At 36.1% G+C, this 19,826-nt stretch overlaps 2 protein-coding genes across 2 annotated transcripts in view; both read left to right on the top strand.

The window, feature by feature from the left end:
- NEUROD6 (neuronal differentiation 6) overlaps positions 1-19,826 on the top strand; it is a 779,410-nt gene that overhangs the window by 228,278 nt on the left and 531,306 nt on the right. The gene's annotated exons all lie outside the window — the stretch shown is intronic.
- PDE1C (phosphodiesterase 1C) overlaps positions 1-19,826 on the top strand; it is a 534,574-nt gene that overhangs the window by 409,754 nt on the left and 104,994 nt on the right. The window contains exons 5-7 of the mRNA XM_050784828.1: positions 406-588; positions 1,547-1,613; positions 6,063-6,247. Of these exons, the coding sequence (XP_050640785.1) occupies positions 406-588; positions 1,547-1,613; positions 6,063-6,247 (435 nt within the window). The remainder of the gene's footprint in view (positions 1-405; positions 589-1,546; positions 1,614-6,062; positions 6,248-19,826) is intronic.

Here is a 19,826-nt window from a genome sequence, read left to right as displayed (position 1 = left end):
AATACTTTGCAAAGTCTCTAAGTGTCCATTTTTTAATAAAACAAAATAGTGCCACATAGTCCATCTATGAACTAATAAAAGGCTGCCTGTGAATGTATTTTTAAATAGAAGGTTTAAATTTCACTCAAATGCCACAGAGTGCTTCTGGGTACAATGGACCAGTTCCTTTGTCCAGTCTGGTAAAGAGAATCATCCTGAAATATCAGTGGAGGCCAAGACCATCCTGAAACACATATGGCGAGCTTACATAAACCTTCCCAAAAAGGCACTGTATTTTTTGTGGCCAGTTTAATTTGGTTTCTTTGCACCTGCATGCAGGTGAGGCAGAGAGGAGCAGCTGCTTTGAACAGAGAGCTCCAACTTCAGATTTAATCTCAGTGTCCTGGTTCTCTTTCTTGTGTTCAGGAGACTCCTGGATACAGAGGATGAGCTCAGTGACATTCAGTCAGATGCTGTGCCTTCTGAGGTCCGAGACTGGCTGGCCTCCACCTTCACACGGCAGATGGGGATGATGCTCAGGAGGAGCGAGGAGAAGCCCCGGTTCAAGAGCATCGTTCACGCGGTGCAGGCTGGGATATTTGTGGAGAGGTAAAGATGTCATTCATTGTCATTCAGTGACTAAAGCAGCCAGAGGAACACGTTTCCAATAACTGGAAGCTTTGCTTTAATGTAGTTTTCCTATCTTTATAAATACTGAAAATTGTGGGTAGAAACAGATAGTCTTGAATGAGAAATGGCAAAAACATGTCTATTTTAATCTCTGTAGCATCATTAGGAAAAGCTTTTTGCTTTTGCTTGAAAGTTTTTTGTTTACCAGAGATTTAGTTTCAGTTCAGTCTCTAATTTTTAAAGCAGGAAATCATCTCATCTATCATCTTTTGAAATAGGTGGATGGTGTCTCCATTTGGAACAGATCTGGGATGCTTTGAGGTTGCTGGATCCAGGGAGGACAGTTCATTTCAGTGGTTTGAAGTCCCCATGACACTCAATTTTATTATCTATTTTACTCTTTGAAATCAAATTGACCCCCTTACCTAGCAATAGATTCCAGAAATAGATATATTCTTCCTATAATCCTTATCGTGTAATTACACATTTTAGAAATACCATGGTGAGTTTAAAGATTACCTGGGACATTTTTCCTTCTTGTTTTTGGCAGTTCTAAAGAACAAGCTATTCTAAATGGGTTACCCATAGGAGTTCTTCATTCAAGTTAAATTACTACAGCGCTTACTGTCTATTCTGTACTATAATTCACTCTGGCCAAAGAAGTGACCCATTTAATAATTTAATTTTCAGTCTGGGGCCTATAGAGTTAGGTATTTTTCCCCCCAGGGGTTCTTATGTTTGGGATTGCTTTAATTTCTTTTGAATTTAACACTTAGACCACCTGAGTGAATATAAAAAAGGTCAAAAAATGAATTTTAGGTTCTTTGGATCACCCCACTTGACTTCTCATTATTTGTCAATACTTGGTATGAGTCTATGGATTACAAATCCTACTTTGTAAGATATCATGTTGCATTTTTCCCTTTTGACTTTTCAGAATGTATAGACGGACATCAAACATGGTTGGACTGAGCTATCCACCAGCTGTTATTGAGGCATTAAAGGTAATACAAGTGAAAAGATTTTACAATGTGCATAGTACCTAATGAAAAGTAGAGTTAAATTGCTAGAAAATAAGAGGCTTTCATTTACAGTTACTTTTCCATTTATTCCTGACTATATTCTTTCATTATCTTTTTGTTATGTGTTCTAACAGTATCACTGTCTTTTCACCCTTCATCTTCCCAATTTAAAAATAATCAAACTCTGTGTGGGTTTCATTTCTTTCTAGTACTCTAGAGTAGTTTAGGTTTTATGCAGTGATCTGTCATTATGAGATTTATCTGATTTTGCCATATGAGATCAAGTATGTTATGGCTATAAGTATTCAACATTAGGAGGATCTTCAGTATTTGTAATTGCCCCATTATCTGATTACCTACTCCAAGTCCATTTTATAGATGAAGAAACCAAGACTCAGCAAGATTTTAAAAAAGAGTTAATTAGAGACAGAGCTAATGTTTGATATCAGAGTTTTCGGTACATGGTAAGCTCTTAGTAATGTTTTACTGCATGAACATATAGCTCGAGAGTCCTTGTCCCATCTGTATATCCCATTGTTTTCCAAAGACTCTCATTGAGCCAGATGTTCCCTTGGAAGTCATACAAATGTTTGAGTTTAAATGGGCTAAATCCTGCAGAATTACCTCTAATCAGGCAAGTTCTTGGAATTGTATAGGGTATCTCTAGGAGCCCCAAAGCAGATGCATTCCTGAAGGCAGATATTGATGAAGATCCATTGGTCTGAGCGTATTTGAGATTTGCTATACTTGATTTGGCTTCTGGATTCCAATGTGTTGCTGATCCTGTAGCCCAGGATCACTGAGTTCATTGACATCACATGTTGTCTATGCATGGACTTGGGCCATGTGCTTAGGGACATTGTAGCGTTTTGACCTTTGCTAAAGTCATTGTTTTGTTTCTCCAAAACCTGAAAAATGTGATGATATTTTCAGAAGCTAAATTACGTATTCATGGAGTTAGGGGGTGGGGAGTGCTTCTTGATTAATTTAATGTCAGGGAAGAGCCCCTTGGGACCATCTTGATTATATATTCATACGCCTTTCTCTTGTCTCAGAGACATTTACTAGCTGAATTTTAGAGACCATACATACACAGATTCTCATATATCCTTGTTCGTCTCTACCCTTTCCGTCTCTTACCTAATCTTAAAAGCAGGAAGGATACTCAGGAAGGACCCAGCAAGAAGACATGTCTTTTCTCCCATTCCTCTTTAACCCCTAATCTGATGCCCAATACATGAGTGTAATGTACATTTTAACCAGTGAAATCACTTCAGGAAATCTGATAATTCTTAATATCCACTATGAAGTTGCACTGATTTTCATAATTGAACCTGAACGTTCAATCAAAGTCTTAGAAACATTAAAAGCATCTTCTGTCTTTAATTTTTTCCTTTATCAGGAACATAAATACAAAAGGGTATAGTAGTACCAAGACAGTTATGAGAATGTTGCTTCTAAATTGAAGCCTCTTTTCTATGCAGAATAACTGAAAAAGAACTGGAACAAACTGTGATGTGCATGAATTGTTATTTTATACTTCACAAAAAGAAATTCTCAGATGCACACATGTTGTCTGAGGGGACGGGTACTTAGATTATTCAGATAAGGAAGACCTACTAGCTCTCTAAATAAATTGCTACTTCTCCTCACATATATTGTTGGTATGTGCATTAAAGCTGAAGCTTCTATTTCTCTTGGCTGTGTCCCCCGTTTACTGGGGAAGTTCAAAGCTTTTTGCAATGTAATATTTTTCCACTTCTCCAGATGCTAATTTTATTTGCAAAGAGTTGAAGCGATCACAGATATAGACTCTTTTGTTTCTTTCTTTATGTACTACATGTTACAAAAAAGATTATTTCCACTTCATTGCCAGAAGTTCATATGGAATCACTACTGTTTTCTTTCATTACAGAAATTTTCCCTGAAGACTGAGAGAATACAATTCCCTAAAATAACTCTTATGCTATTGTCATGTTAAGCTTTGTGGTTAATGTAAGAACATGACATAAAATTATATTTACGTAAGAGAATAATGAACCAGTCTCTAAATTTGAAACATACTGCATTATGTTCTTTTTACTTTTTCCATTATATATACATGTATAGATGTAAGCTTCTAACTTGAGGTGTTCTACCTCTAGTCTTCTGAGATTAGCTTAATGGAAATGTAGCTGTGTGCTCTTCTTTGGAAGGGCATCTGTTTTGTGACTCAGGAAGTGACACCTTGGAAAGACTCCAGGTTTAAAGTGGGAGGAGATGAGGAGGTTCAGGCTTCCTTTGTGTTAGACTAACAGGAAGTTCCTGCAATTTCTCTGTAGGAAGTGTCCTTGGGCAAAATTTGGTGAATGAGGAAGAATGGTTGAAGGCAGTTAAACTGCGTACTTGTTAAAAATGCGGATTCCAGGCCCCACACCAGGATTCTCTGGAGTCCCCACTGGAGGATCCGTATTTTTGCTGAGCCCCTCAACTGGTTCTGAAGAACATTAGACTGAGAATTACAGCTAAGCCTTCCCTAACATGAGGGACCAAAGAGGACATCCATCTCACTGTCTCTATTTGCTCATCCTCTTTGTTCTCTAAGTCCTGATATTCAGAATAAATTTCGGCTTTTTATCATGATAATCTCTTTATTTCTAGTGATAGAGAGCCCTTTCATTTCTGGACACTAGGATTAAAAATTGTCAGAAGTGACATAGCATTTTCCAACCTACTGAGTTGTCAGTGACTTTTTCCTTAGTACTAAAGATAAGACAATATATGTGACTCATGACAGTGCCAATGATAGTAACCGAGGTAAAGCTTTAGGTCTTGGGTTAATCTTAAGGGTCCTTGCTGTCTATAGCCTGGGCCCTAGTGGGATATTAAAGGGATAAGGCCTGGGTCACAGCACATATTCATGGCATTTACAATTTCATCTGTTGGCAGTGAGATCACTAAGCGTTGTTAGTGAGGTTATTACCTGGCTCTACTACCTTATGGCGCTAGACATGTCAGTTAATCTCTGAGATTAATTGAAATGTCTAGCGCCATAAGGTAGCACAGAAAAGGTGCTCACAGAAATGTACCTGTCGCTATTTCTTTGGTTATTTTAATGGAGGGGCAGTTATTGAAGACTTAAGTGAGGTTACCACTAAGTGTGAATTGGAATAATTCAATTGAAACCCCTCTGGAAAAGTTTGATTTTCCTATATACAATTCTGTTTTCCCTGAAAACTGTTTTTTAGCATCTAGGAGGGAGACCCTTAATGGCTTTGGGATGAATTTGACAGTTGGAATGTTTAGTCAGGAACAAAACTGGGATGGATGGATTATGTTGGAATTCAGTGAGGGCTGGGGTGAGAGTCACTCATGAGAACCAAGGTCTCTACCAGTGTACCATCTGACACCTTACCTGTAGGCAGTGTGGTCTCATATGAATCCTTGCTGTCAAGCTCAAGTCAATATGCTTCACTTAACTACAGGAAGTGAGATTTTGGTGCCATGAAAAACCAAATGACTGTTGCTTTAACCATTGCTTAAACAAATCTTTGTTTACTACATCCACAAGAAGTTGGTTAGGATAAACCAAAGCACATCAGACTGTATTTACTTATATTTTGGAGTAGCTATTTATAGGCAAAGACTTCAAACTTCAGGGATAATATGTAAGGTGTGAGTTCACTTTAGTTTTTCCTTTTACTTTTTTTCAGTAAAGTCACTTACAGATTTGAGGACAAGATCCCAGACTAGCGACTCCAGAAATGGTAGCATTTTTCTCTCCTGTGAAATGAATGCGTTCTTTTTGGTTTCAGCTCAGCAGTTTAGATTGATGTGGCATATTATTTTGTGTTCTGTATCACACATGTTTCTGAGCACTTCTAAATGAGTTAATATTCTTTACTGTAAACTTAGAGGAAGTCATTGGATAGTGTCAAGGGATTGGAGAGAAGTTCAGAGAAGAGGAGCACCGTAGCCTGTGGTGAATTAAACAGTAGCAGCTGCAGGGCTTAATGCAAAGCGACTGATCTCAGGCATCCAACCTATGTTTGTGTTCTGGCCTTGCCTGTATCCCCAGCACTTACTCACCTTGGGTGTTAGGGAAATTAGGTAATTTATCAATTTTCTTATCCATAAAATGTGACTAATATCTATCACTTAGAGTTGTTTTCAGGATAAATTACATATTTATCACCAACCATAATGCCTGTCATACGGCAGGTACTCAAGAAATGGCTATTTTTATTAGTAATAAGACTATTTGATTTTTTTTTAAACAGTAAATACTATGTAGACTAGCCAGATTGGAAAAAGTTTGAGAGTGGAAAGGCTGTTAGTGTCACACTGTGAAATCTCCATTGAGGGCTGCAGACAGACTTGAAAGTGGGGAGATTGATTGGTGTGTAAGTGACGGTGGGCCTATGTATTCTTTCTCCCCACCCTGTCCTGCAGGATGTGGACAAGTGGTCCTTTGATGTCTTTTCCCTGAATGAGGCCAGTGGAGATCATGCACTGAAATTTATTTTCTATGAACTACTCACACGCTATGATCTGATCAGCCGTTTCAAGGTCAGTACCTCTTTAAAAAGAAAAATAAATGAACTACGTGCATATGTTTATCCTCATATGACTTTTGGGTTTAGTCTCTTTTAATATGCAGAATGAAAACTGCTCCAGGCAACTCAGGAAGCACCCTTCGGATAGCCACTGCTGTGAATTCCTCTGTGGAGGGTGCTTTTGATTGCGCTCTTGCTGGTGGGTCTCAGTGGCATGGGAGAGACCGGAGAGACCCATTTAGATTCTGGTCTTCCTGGAAGTACAACCCAGAGCCTGTAATAACCAAGCTCCCCATCAGGCTCTGCCCATAGGTCTCATTTCCACATGACTTTGTATCCTATTGGCCAGTGCTGTCAGAGGGGCAGTAATGGAGACAGAGTGAGCATCTGCTGTCTCTGTAAACCTTTTTTTTCCCACCACTTGGCTCATTCAGACAAATACTATCACTCATCATCTGTGACAGATCATTGGTATTTCCCAGCCATTCATGCTTCAAATTAATTCTTCAACTTTACATAAAGAACGTGAATTGTTTCCAGTGTTCAACTCCCTACAGCCTTCTAATATTGTAGACTCTCGAGGTAGGGTCAGATCCTCAGGGAGTTGATGTATTCATCTGCCAACATCTATAGTATCAAGCTCCTCTGACTTCCCTCATCAAAGGGATGAGGCTCTGGAAAACACAAGTCTTTTTCTCTACAGCATATTGATTTCTCCGGAGTTGTGGTTCTCTATATTCTCCTGGGGACTATGTATTTGGAGAGGTATCTATTTTTTTATTGGTACAAATATTGTATATATTTATAGGGTACATGTGATATTTTGTTACATGCATAGACTATGTAATTATCAAGTCAGAGTTTTTGGGGTGTCCATTACCTGCATTATTTATCATTTCTATGTGTTGGGAACCTTTCAAGTCCTCTCTTCTAGCTATTTTGAAATGCACAATACATTCTTGTTAACTGTAGTCACCCTACTCTGATACTGAACATTTGACTTTAATCCTTCTATCTAACTGTATGTTGGTACCCATTAACCAACTCCTCTTTATCACCAACCCCCTATGCCCCCACACACATCCCAGCCTCCAGTATCTATCATTCTGCTCTAACTGCATAAGGTCAACTTTTTTTTAGCTCCCACATGTGAATGAGAATATGTGCTATTTGTCTTTCCATGCTTGGATTATTTCACTTAATGTAATAACTTCCAATTCTATCTATGTTCCTGCAGATGACATGATTTCATTCCTTTTATGGCTGAATAGTATTCCATTATGTATGTATACCAGGTTTGCTTTATCCATTCATCCACTAATGGACACTTAGCTTGATTCTATATCTTACCTATTATGAATAGTACTGCAATAAACACGAGGGTGCCAATATCCCTTTGATACACTGATTTCTTTTTTTTCTTTTCTTTTTTTTTTTGAGAAACCCCCACACAGTTTTCCATAGTGACTGTACTAGTTTACATTGCCACCAACATTGTAGAAGTGTTCCCTTTTCTCTACATCCTCACCAGCATCTTTTTTTTTTTTTTTTTTTTTTTTTTTAAACATAATAGCCGTTCTTACTGGGGTAAGATAATATCACATTGTGCTTTTGATTTTCATTTCCCTTATGATTAGTGATGACGAACATTTTTTTCATGTACCCATTGTCCATTATATGTCTTCATTTGAGAAATGTCTATATATCTTTGCCCACATTTTAATGGGATTACTTGTTATTTTTATCAAGTTGTTTTAGTTTCCTGTACATTTTGGGTATTAGTCCTTTGTCAGATGAATATTTTGCAAATACTTCTCCTATTTAACAGGTTGTCTCTTCACTCTGTTGATTGTTTCCTTTACTGTGCAGAAGATTTTTAGTTTAATATAGTCCCATTTGTCTATTTTTGTTTTTATTGCCTGTGTTTTTGAGGTCTTAGCCATAAAATCTTTGCCTAGACCAATTTCCTGAAGTGTTTTTTTCCTCTTGTAGTTTTATAGTTTTGAGTATTATGTTAAAGTGCTTAATACATTTTGAGTTTATTTTTGTATATGATGAGAGATGGGTGTCTAGTTTTATTCCTCTATATATGGATATTCAATTTTCCCAGAGTTTATTTCTTGAAGAAGGTGTCCTTTCTGTAAGTTTTCATTGCCTTTGTCAAAAATCAGTTAGCTGCAAATATGTGGATTTATTTATGGGTTTCTTATTCTATTCTATTGGACTTTGTGTCTGTTTTTATACTAATACCATGCTGTTTTGGTTACTATAGCCTTGTAATGTGTTTTGAATTTATGTAGAGTGATGCCTCCATCATTTTCTTTTTGCTCAGGATTGCTTTGGCTATTTGGGCTCTTCAGGGGCTCCCTATATATTTTTTCTATTTCTGTGAAAAATGACATTGGTATTTTGTTAGGGATTGCCTTAAATATGTAAATTACTTTGGGCAACTTGGTCATTTTAACAATATTAAGATCTATGATCATGGGATGTCTTTCCATTTATTTGTGTCCTCTTCAGTTTCTTTCATCATTGTTTGTAGTTTTCCCTAGAGAGTTCTTGTGCCTCCTTGGGTAAATTTATTCCTAGGTATTCTTTTTTGGTAGCTATTGTAAATGATATTGCTTTCTTGATTTCATTTTTTGGCTAGTGCATTGTTCACGTATGGAAACAATACTGACTACTGAAACTTTTATTTTATTTTTTTAAATATAGAGATAGGATTGCACTATGTTGCCCAGGCTGATCTTGAACTACTGGCCTCAAGAAGTCAGCCTCCCAAAATGCTAGGATTACAGGTGTGAGCCACTATGCCCAGCTGGTACTGATTTTTGTATGTTGATTTTGTATCCTGCAACTTTACTGAATTAATCAGATCTAAGACTTTTTTTGGTGCAGTCTTTAGGTTTTTCTAGATATAAGATTATATCACCTGCAGAGAGAGAAAATTTGGCTTTATCTTTTCCAATTTGGATGTCCTTCATAGCTTTCCTTTGCCTGATTGCTCTGGTTAAGACTTCAAGTACTATGTTGAATGGGGTGGTAAAAGTGGAGATATTTATACTGTTCCAGTTCTTAGAGGAAAGCCTTTCAAAATTTTCCCATTCAGTATGAAGTTAACTGTGTGTTTTTATATATGATCTTTATTATATTGATATATGTTCTTTCAATTCCTAATTTGTTGAGAGTTTTTATCATGAAGGGATATTGAATTTTATTGAATGTTTTTCTGCATCTATTGAGATTATCATATGGTTTTTGTCTTTCATTCTCTTGATATGTGGTGTATCATGTTTATTGATTTGCATATGTTGAACTATCCTTGTATCCTTGGAATAAATCATACTCGATCGTGGTGTATAATCTTTGATGTGCTGCGGATTCAGTTTACTAGTATTTTGTTGAGGATTTTTCATCTATGTTCATCAAGGATAGTGGTCTGTAGTTTTGTTTTATTGTTATTGCATCCTTGTCTGGTTTTGGTATCAGGGAAATGCTGGCATTGTAGAATTAGTTAGGGAGAAGGAGAAATTGCCCCTCAATTTTTTGGAAGATTTAGAGGAGAATTGATGTTACTTCTTCTTTGAAAGTTTGGTGGAATTTGATAGTGAAGCCATCTGGTTCTAGACTTTTCTTTTTCAGGAGAATTTGTATTACTGATTCAAACTCATTACTCATTATAGGTCTGTCCAGGTTTTCTATTTCTTCATGATTCAGTTTTGGTAAGTTGTATGTGTTCAGGAACTTATCCATTTCCTCTAAGTTTTCCAGTTTGTTAGTACACAGTTGTTCGTAATAGTCTCTGATGACCTTTGTATTTCTGTGGTATCAGTTGTAATATCTCCCTTTTCACTTCTGATGTTGTTTATTTGGATCTTCTCTTTTTTTTCTTTGTTAGTCTAGCTGGCAGTTTATTTATTTTGTTTGTGTTTTCAAAAAAATCAACTTTTCTCATTTCATTGCTCCATTGCATTGTTTTGTTACTCTCTATTTCATTTAACTCTGTCTGATCTTCGTTATTTCCTTTTCTTACTAATTTGAGTTTGCTTTGATATTGCTTGCTTTTTCATTGAGGTGCAGTGTTAGATTGTTTATTTGGAATTTTTCTACTTTCTGAATGTACACATTTATTGTTAAAATTCCCTCTTAGGACTGCTTTTGCTGTATTTCATAGCTTTTGGTATGTTGTGTTTAGATATTCATTCGCTTTAAAAATGTTTTTATTTCCTCCTTAATTTCTTCTTAATCCAATGGTAAGTCAGGACCATGTTGTTTAACTTCCATGTATTTGTAGTTTCCAAATTTCCTCTTGTTATTGATTTCTAGTTTTATTATACTGTGATCTGAGAAGACACTTGATATTATCTTGATTTTTAATTTTTTGAGACTTATTTTGTGTCCTAACACATTGTCTAGGCTGGAGAATGTTCTTTGTGTTGATGAGAAAAATTTGTGTTCTGTAGCTGTTGGGTAAAATATTCTGTAAGTGTCTATTAGGTCCATTTAGTCTAATGTGAAGTTTAAATCCAACTTTGTTAATTTTCTGTATAGATGTTCTGTTTGATGCTATGATAGAGTGCTGAAGTCTTAAACTTATTGTATTAGAGTCTATCTCTTCTTTAGGTCTAGTAATATTTTCTTTATACATTTGGGTGCTTCACTGTTGGGTGTGTATATGTTTAGAAATGTTATATCCTCTTGCTGAATTGATTCTTTTTTCATTATACCATGACTTTGTCTCTTTTTAACACTTTTGACTTAAAGTCTGTTTTATCTGATATAAGTATAGCTACTCCTGCTTGCTTTTGATTTCCATTTGCATGGAATATTTTTTACGTCTTTTTCTTTTCAGTCTACATGTGTCTTTACAGGTGAAAAGAGTTTCTTATAGGCGACATATAGTTGGATCATGGATTTTTTTAAATCCATTTAGTCAGTCTATCTTTTAAGTGGGAATTTTAATCGATATACATCCAAGGTTGCTATTGATATGCGAGGACTTATTCTAGTCATTTTATTAATTAATTTCAGATTGTGTTGTATGTCCTTTCTTACTTTCTTATTATTTATAATTGTGGTTTGATGGTTTTCTGTAGTGGTAACATTTGGGTCTTTTCTCTTCCTCATTTGTGTATTTGCTTTACCAGTGAGTTTTTTCCTTTTGCATTTTCATGATGGTAGATATTGTTTCTTTGTTTCCAGGTGTAAGACTCCCTTAAGCATTCACTGTAGGTCTGGTCCAGTGATGAGGAATTCCTTCTGCATTTGCTTGTGTGGGAAAGGCTTTATTTCTCCTTCATTAATGAAGAATACCTTTGCTGAATATAGCATACTTTATTGACATTTTTTTTTTCTTTTAGGACTTTGAATCTATTATCCCATTATCTTTTAGCCTGTAGGGTTTCTAATGAGATATCTTCTGTTCATCTGATGAAGGTTTCCTTATAAGTGACTACATGTTTTTCTCTTGCTATTTTAAGAATTTTTTGGCTTTGATTTTGACAGTTTGACTCTTATGTGCTGTGGAGATCTTTTTGAATTGTATCTGTTTGGGAATCTTTGAGATTCCTGTGTCTGGGTGACTAAGTCTCTTGCTACATTTGGGAATTTTTCCACTAGCATTTTGTTAAATAGGTTTTCTAACTCTTTTGTTTCCTCTTTGGTTTTGGGTACACTGAAAATGCAAATATTTTGTTGTTTAATGGTGTCCCATTTGCCATGTATGCTTTGTATATTCTTTTTTCTTTATTTTTGCCAGATGCATTTTTTGTGAAGACCTGTTTTCTAGTTCTGAACTTTTTTCTTCTTGCTTGGTCTAGTCTACTGTTGAAAGTTTCAAATGTATTTTGTATTTCATTAAATGAATTCTTCCATTCCATAATTTCTCTTTGGTAATTTGTATGATAGCTATCTCCTTGGTAAATTTATCATTAATATCCTGAATTGTTTTCTTGATTTCTTTGTATTACTTTTATGTATTCTCTTGTATATCACTGAGCTTCTTTAGAATCGATAATTTGAATTATTTATCCAAGACTTCACAAATTTCATTTTGATTGGGGTCTCTTGCTGGGTAATTAGTATGATCCTTTGGAAGTGTCATATTTCCTTGCTTTATAAATGTTTCTTGTGTCCTTATGTCAATATCTGTGCATCTTGTTTAACAGTCACTTCTTTCCATTTTTAACATTTGCTTTCACATGGGAAGACTTTTTCTTGAAGACGTATCTATGATGTTGGTTGAGTAGAGAACTTTGACTTTGATTCTGGGTATGTGTAGTAGTAGAGTCTTTGTATGATTCCTTTGGCTACAAACCATGTCAGTGGTGTACATGATTTTTTCAGTAGCTTAGAGTATAATTGTTAGTGGAGGCTCTGGTGAAGTTTCACTGGAGATGGGATGCAAGTTGGGCCTGACCTTGGGCCCCATTAGTGGCAGTGGTGGGCCAAGCATGCCTGTCCCATGCCTTGGGCCCCAGGGATTTCTACACTTGCACTGGTGTTAGCAGGTCTAAGAGGCCTGATTCTTGGGCTTCCAGGTGGCTTGCTCAGGAGCCAGTAGTGGCAGCAGTGGGCCAAGTGGATTGGGGTTTCTCAGTACCCTGAACAGTAGGCATGAGCATTGGAAGTAGCAGTGGTGAGACTAACCCCTTGGTTCCAAGCATCATAGAGGTGGCTATGACAGGCTGGGTGGGCCAGTCTCCAGGCTCACAGGTAGCATGTGCAGGTGGATCCCAGCTGTGATGGGAGCATCACTTTGAGTGGGCCTGACCTCAGGTGCTTGAGAGGAGTACTCAGTTCCCAATAGTGGTAGACTGGAGTGGGCAGTCCTCAGGCCCCCAGATGGTGTGTTGAGGCACTGGAAGGTGTGGAGCTGGGCCTGTTGGATCTGCAGCCCTGCTACCGTGGAGTATGTGGTTGCTTTCAGTGGCAGCAGCTGTATACAGGTGGCTGGGAGCATGCACTTCATTTGTGCTTTGGTCATGGCTGCAGCAGCCCTTCATGGAAGCTCTTGCAAGTGGGGGGTTTTGTCCTTACGGTACATGAACATGCATGGTGGGTTTGTTCCTGGGGGATGTGCAGTCTTTGCTGATGGTTCATACTTCAACCCTGGAGGCAACAGCCAGCCACAGTGGTGGCTGCAGGCAGAGAATGTCAGTGGGGCTCCTGAGATATGGAGATACAAGGACTAATGAGCCCCCAGGTAATATGCAGTCTGGTGGGGGCTGGGCTCTCAATATGGTGCCTTGCTGTAGCTGGTTAGGGGTTAGGGGATGTGTGGGACCCAGCATGAGCTCCCTGTATGGAGCAATGTCTTCATGCGATCTCTAGGCAGCTCCCTATCTTAGTCTCAGGGTCTGCCAGGGTTTAGGCTCTTTCTGGTGGCTAGGATACAGGAGTCCAAGGTGGGAATGTGGACTGCTAGCAGTCACTCACTCACCTTTCTTTTCACTGAAGAGACAGCCTCTCCAGGCTTCCAGCCAATCCATGCCTTGATTCCCTCTCCTTCTTTGCTTTAGGTGTTTCCTCTTACTTCTCTGTTGAATTCTAGTGTTGGATAATCTATTTGAAATGTGATTATCTACTTGCTATTTTGGTTCTTTTTTGTGGAGGAGGTGAGTGCCAGATGCCTATAGTTAGCCATCTTGAAACCCCTCCCACTGAGGAAATATGTCTTTACATGACCACAAATACTTCATGGCCATGGTCCTTAGGTCCTTAATTTTTTTTTTGCATCGGAAATCTGTATGAAAATCTTGTGGATGCTGGAGAGGATGCTGGAGACTTTCCTTGGAACAAAGTTCCTGTGCACACACACACAGCCCTTTCGGCAAATCTCGGATCTCTATAAAACAACCCAAGGAGCCCAGTTTCATTGGATTTTTATTTTTAAAAATGATAATGAATTCATCTCTTACCTCTTAAAGGTCGTATTTAAATTTTTAAAAATCCACAAATGGTAAAATGGAAGAATACGACCAAGGGAGAACAGATTATGGAATCTCAGGGGCATTAACTTACTATTTTCCTTATTATTATTTTTTTTTTACAAATGTAATTGTTAATCCTCAGGAGGACACATCCTCTCCTTTTCCCCTAGCTTTATATTATATAATTTACCCTGAACCATGGAATGGATCCAGAAAACTAATATAATGAATGTTTTCTGGATGCCCTTATTTTGCCCTTATTTTGTACATGCATTTTGCAATGTTCTTCACTGCAATGTTACATAGAAAGGAAGGCATGTATATTATACATATTTCAGATGAAAGAACAATTAATCTAATTGGAAATACTCTGAGTGACTGGTAGTTGCAAATAAAGGCTGAAGTATTTTATTCATTGAGAAATAAATGAATATATACTATGCAGCATATCTCATTTATTTGTAGGAAAATAAAGTGCACAAAAATCATAAGTTATAAAATTATTGCAAAACAAATATAAACTGCCTGAAAACAATGCCCTTTGAAAGGAATGGTTATATACATTATGTTTGGTTATAAGAAAAACAAAACAAAATCAAAACCCAAAACCAAGCTAAAGCAAAACTCAAAACCAAATGCGATAGTCTGTTATACATGGGAACAGGAACAGGCTACGTTCTTATGTTTGTTACTTGGCAATTTATTATTGGTGACTTAGAATTTGGAAGATCTCATTCTACTGATATTACATTACAAATAGTGAATGATTCCACAAACAGGTACTAATTATTAGTATTATTTTTGAATTCCTCAGTGTTGTTTACAACATTGTTTGGTGTCCTGTGTAGCATCCTTTTTTCCCTTAGGGTTAGAGGGGAAGAGTAGACGAGGACAAGGAAATACAGAAAATTAACATAGTCACCAACAACTCAGTTTTCTGTGTGTGTATTAAAAATTACTGCTTTACATGTTAATAAAACTAAGTATCTTAAAATGATTAGATGTCATTTCTCAGGGATTCTGAAATCAGCAACAAAGAAAAATTTACAAGGTAGGCTATTCCTCAACCAAGGACTTCCTGTTAGATTTTCAAATTATCTGATAATTTTGTAAAAAAAAAAAAAAAAAAAAAAAAAAAAAAAAAAAAAAAAAAAAAAAAAAAAAAAAAAAAAAAAAAAAAAAAAAAAAAAAAAAAAAAAAAAAAAAAAAAAAAAAAAAAAAAAAAAAAAAAAAAAAAAAAAAAAAAAAAAAAAAAAAAAAAAAAAAAAAAAAAAAAAAAAAAAAAAAAAAAAAAAAAAAAAAAAAAAAAAAAAAAAAAAAAAAAAAAAAAAAAAAAAAAAAAAAAAAAAAAAAAAAAAAAAAAAAAAAAAAAAAAAAAAAAAAAAAAAAAAAAAAAAAAAAAAAAAAAAAAAAAAAAAAAAAAAAAAAAAAAAAAAAAAAAAAAAAAAAAAAAAAAAAAAAAAAAAAAAAAAAAAAAAAAAAAAAAAAAAAAAAAAAAAAAAAAAAAAAAAAAAAAAAAAAAAAAAAAAAAAAAATGTTTTATGGACTTCCTGTTTCCCGGGAGTAATCTAACCAATATGGAAAGTCTTGGAGTTCCCCATTGCCTCTGAAATTTTCTCCATCCTGAGCCTGATGAGATAAATACCTAGTAGTGATCTGCATCTTCACTGGGTTATAACCAATTTAAATATAATGACTACAACTAAATATGTATTTCTAGATATGGAGAGTGGTACTATTAACCTTTTGCTATGGCGAATAACAATGATATTCATGCATACTGAAATTGTATTCAATGTACTTGGCAACCACGTTATGCAAAGTTAGCTTTTGGTTTAAACCACTAGGTCTTTTTCACAGGGACTATGGTTATTCACATCCTCTTTGTATGCCTTTGAGTATTTTAACCTAATGGTAAATCTTTACATCTAACCATTTGAAATGTTTCTTGCTTCTTTTGGCCCAACATTTTAGCTCTTTAGATGTTTTTTGTTTTGCTTTAAAAAATTTTTTTTAAGAGATGGGAATCTCAGTCTATCACCCAGGCTGGAGTGCAATGGAGAGATCATAGCTCACTGCAGCCTTGAACTCCTGGGCTCAAGTGGTGCTACTATCACAGGCTGCTGAGTAGCTGGGACTATAGGCATGCACCATCTTCAGTTGTTTTTGAATTTGTGTTCTGTATTTACTAAGCTGCTCAACTTGGTTGTCTTTGCTTTTTTTTTTTCCTTGATGTAAGCCATTCATTTAAAAAGATAAAGCCATTAAAGGCAAAAACAGGTCTGTATGACTTTTTACTTTGAAATTTCCTTTAGAATTGACATTAAGATAGACATACTTTGGATATAGTTATCAATTATTCCATAAACCCAGGGCACATTTGTTATCTTTTCCTTCAGTGCCTGTTGAAAGACTTGGCCTAATAGCTCACTGAATTAAAAATTGATTATGTGGGAGAAGTATGGGCTTTGGAGCTAGATACAGTGGCTATAATTCCCTTCTTAATTGCTTGCTAGATATTGTGACCTATGATAAATTACTTGAGTCTCTGAGTGAAGACTTCCTCATCTTTTAAAATGGTGAAAAACATTTCACTTTGTAGAAGTGCTCTGATGGTTAGGAATGAAGTATCAAAAATATTAAGTACTCGGCCTCCTAAAGGAAGCTCAACAATTAGGCATTATTGTTAAAACACTGCAGAATTTTCCTAAAACCTGTGATCATTTTTTCAGTTCTTCCTCATTATAAAGCTGATTTCTTAAAAATAGTATTTAAAACACTATCTTTGAAGTTAAGTTATAACAAGATTATAAAGGGAACATTTTTCGCTCAATAAAAGATTTTTACCAAACATTTAGAGCAAGCATCATATTGAATGATGGTTCCATGAATACATGGAGCAAGACAGGGATACCCACATTAATACTCCCTCTTGGCATTTTTCTGGACATCTCAACCTCAAGAATGCAGTATGCAATATGACATCTTCAAAAGTTGAAGATACGTTCTGTGAAATAATGTGATCATCTCCTTTAGAAAATAAAATAAAACCCTACAAATTCTTAGATCAAATAAAATACCTCAACAGGTCTAGATAAAAGAATTCTCCTATGCACTGGAAATTAATGAGTGTAATAGAAAAACGTACATTCCCAACAGTTTTTAAAAAGCATATAAATCACCTATAAAGAGCTTCAAAAACAATAAAAAGGAAACTGTAAAACTAAATCAAAGGGCACAAAAATGATCCTTAAATAAATGGAAAAGGCATCATTTTTTAATGTGAGTGAAACCTCAGTACTATATAGATGTCAATTTCCCTCAAAGTAATTTATAAATTCAAAGAAATACTAATCAAAGTTTCAAGGATCTTAATATGAAACATGATAATTTGAATCTGCAATTCATGTAAAATAGGTATTTCACAACCTTAGAAAAGACAATTTTGTAAAAGAATAATCTAATGGGGAATAGTTCTTACTTTCTTAGATATTAAAATATCTACTGAAGCTGAGCATGTGCCGTTTGTGAAAAAATAGGCAAATGTATCAATAGAATTGATTAGAGTTTCAAAAAATAAACCCAAATGTTTATTGAGAACTTATATGCTGGGTCCTTTATTATAGGATGCTATAGACTGAATGTTTGTGTTCTCCCAAATTCCTCTGTTGAAATCCTAACTTCCAATGTGATGGTATTAGGTAATGGGGCCTAGGGGAGGTGACTAGGTCATGAGCGTGGAGCTGTCGTGAATGGGATCAGTGCCTTTATAAAAATGAGTTCCCTTCCGTCTTCTGCCATGTAAGGACACAGTCATCTATAAATCCAGAAGCAGGCCCTCACCAGATGCCACATCTACCAGTGCCTTGACCTTAAGCTTCCCAGCCTCCAGAACTGTGGGAAATAAATTTCTGTTGTTTATAAGTCACCCAGCCTATGGCATTCAGTATCTTAAGCTTCCTAGCCTCCAGAACTGTGAGAAATAAATTTCTGTCGTTTATAAGTCACCCAGCCTATGGCATTCAGTTATAGCTGCCCAAATGGACTAAGATAATGAACAAGATAGGAGGATATCAGTACTCTTGTGGAAAGTAACATTCTGGTGTGAAGTTACAGATACAAGAGACCAATGGAAAGCAATCAAGAAAATGTTATTAATACTCTGTAGAGAATCAAAATAGAGGACCTACCCAGGGAAAGCTGGGTGTTTTATCAGATAGTCAGGAAATCACTCTCTCTAGAGATAGTATTTAAGCTGAGATAGTTGTGTTTTTTGGCTTCAGCCATGCTAACAGTGAAAGAAGAGTGTGACTGCAGAGTTAGTGCAGGGTTTTAGTACAAAAGTCCTGTGAGAGAATAACTTTGCTACATTCAAGGAGCAGAAGTAAGGCAAGCCTGGTGGGAACAGCACATGATGGGGACAGTGGTGCATTATGAGGCTGAGGAAGAAGCAGGAGCTAGACCAGGTCTGGCTTTACAGGCCACGCTAATGAGTTCCAATTTTATCCTAAGTGCAGTCAGTAGGAAGCCACTACAGGGTTTTAGACAGGGGAGTGATGTGATCTGATGAAGATTCAAAAAGGATTACTGTGGGGAATGGTTTTTAAGGCAGCCTGCTAGGAAAATCCTGCAGAAGTCTAGTGAAGAGATGCTGATAGTTTGGACTAGGAAGGATGCTGCTGGGATGGAGAGAAGAAAATGCTGTTTCTGAGACAGAGTTAAAAGGACTGCTGTGGTGAATAGGATTTGGAACATTAAAGTGGGGAATTGAGAATACATCTTAGATTCTTGGTTTGATAAACAGTTGACAAGAATGCCTGGTGGCAAACCAATTTTTGGAGGAAAGGGGATTAAGAATTCTGATTTAGACATATAGAGCTTAAGATCCCTAGTAGACATCCACATACAGAGGCCAAGCAGAAAGAAAAAGGATGCTAGAGTTCCAGGGGAGGTTGGGGATAAACATGTAGATTAGGTAGTCTTGGGCATATCAATAGTATAAGAAGACATGGAACTAGATGAGATGATCTAAAGAGAGAGTGAATAGATAGTTAGAAGGGGCTCTGAACTGAGTCCTGGAGCACTCCAAAGATCAAAATGAAGGCAAAGAATTAGAGCCAACAATAGAAACTAAAAAAGAGTGGCCAGTGACATGGGGTATAAACCAAGAGAGTTTGGGGCCATGAAAGCCATGGAAAGAGAATTCTTCAAGAAGACCGTGGTGCATTGCATCGGACATGCTGATGGTCAAGTGAGACAAGGACAGAGAAGTGACCATTCACTCTGGCAACATGGAAGTCATTGTTGACCTTGACATGAGTTGTCTCAGTGGTTTGGCGAGAATGGAACACTGATCAGAGTATAATGAAGAAAAAATTGCAGGTGAGAACATGAAAACTTGACTGTAGACAACTTTATGGGGAAAATTACCCAGTTTAGAAAACGTTTTGGCCACAGCTATTTATTTAGAAAAAAACGGAATGCTTTCATTCTACTTTGAGTCATTCACCCCTCAAAAATCTGACAAATGAATTAAAGATGTAAATACAAAAGTAAAAATTGGATCATATTAGAAGAAAAAATGAGAATATGTTTATAGCCTTGAAAAAAGACGTTCTTTTTAAAATTAAGCTTTGAAACACAAGAGTTGTACAACAAAATATTGATTAATTTGAATATATTAAAGTTAAAAACTTCTGTAGGATAAAAAGAATCATAAACAAATTAAT

Source organism: Macaca thibetana, chromosome 3, assembly GCF_024542745.1.
Source record: "Macaca thibetana thibetana isolate TM-01 chromosome 3, ASM2454274v1, whole genome shotgun sequence".
NCBI classification, from domain to species: domain Eukaryota; kingdom Metazoa; phylum Chordata; class Mammalia; order Primates; family Cercopithecidae; genus Macaca; species Macaca thibetana.
This window is presented reverse-complemented; position numbering and strand designations above follow the sequence as displayed.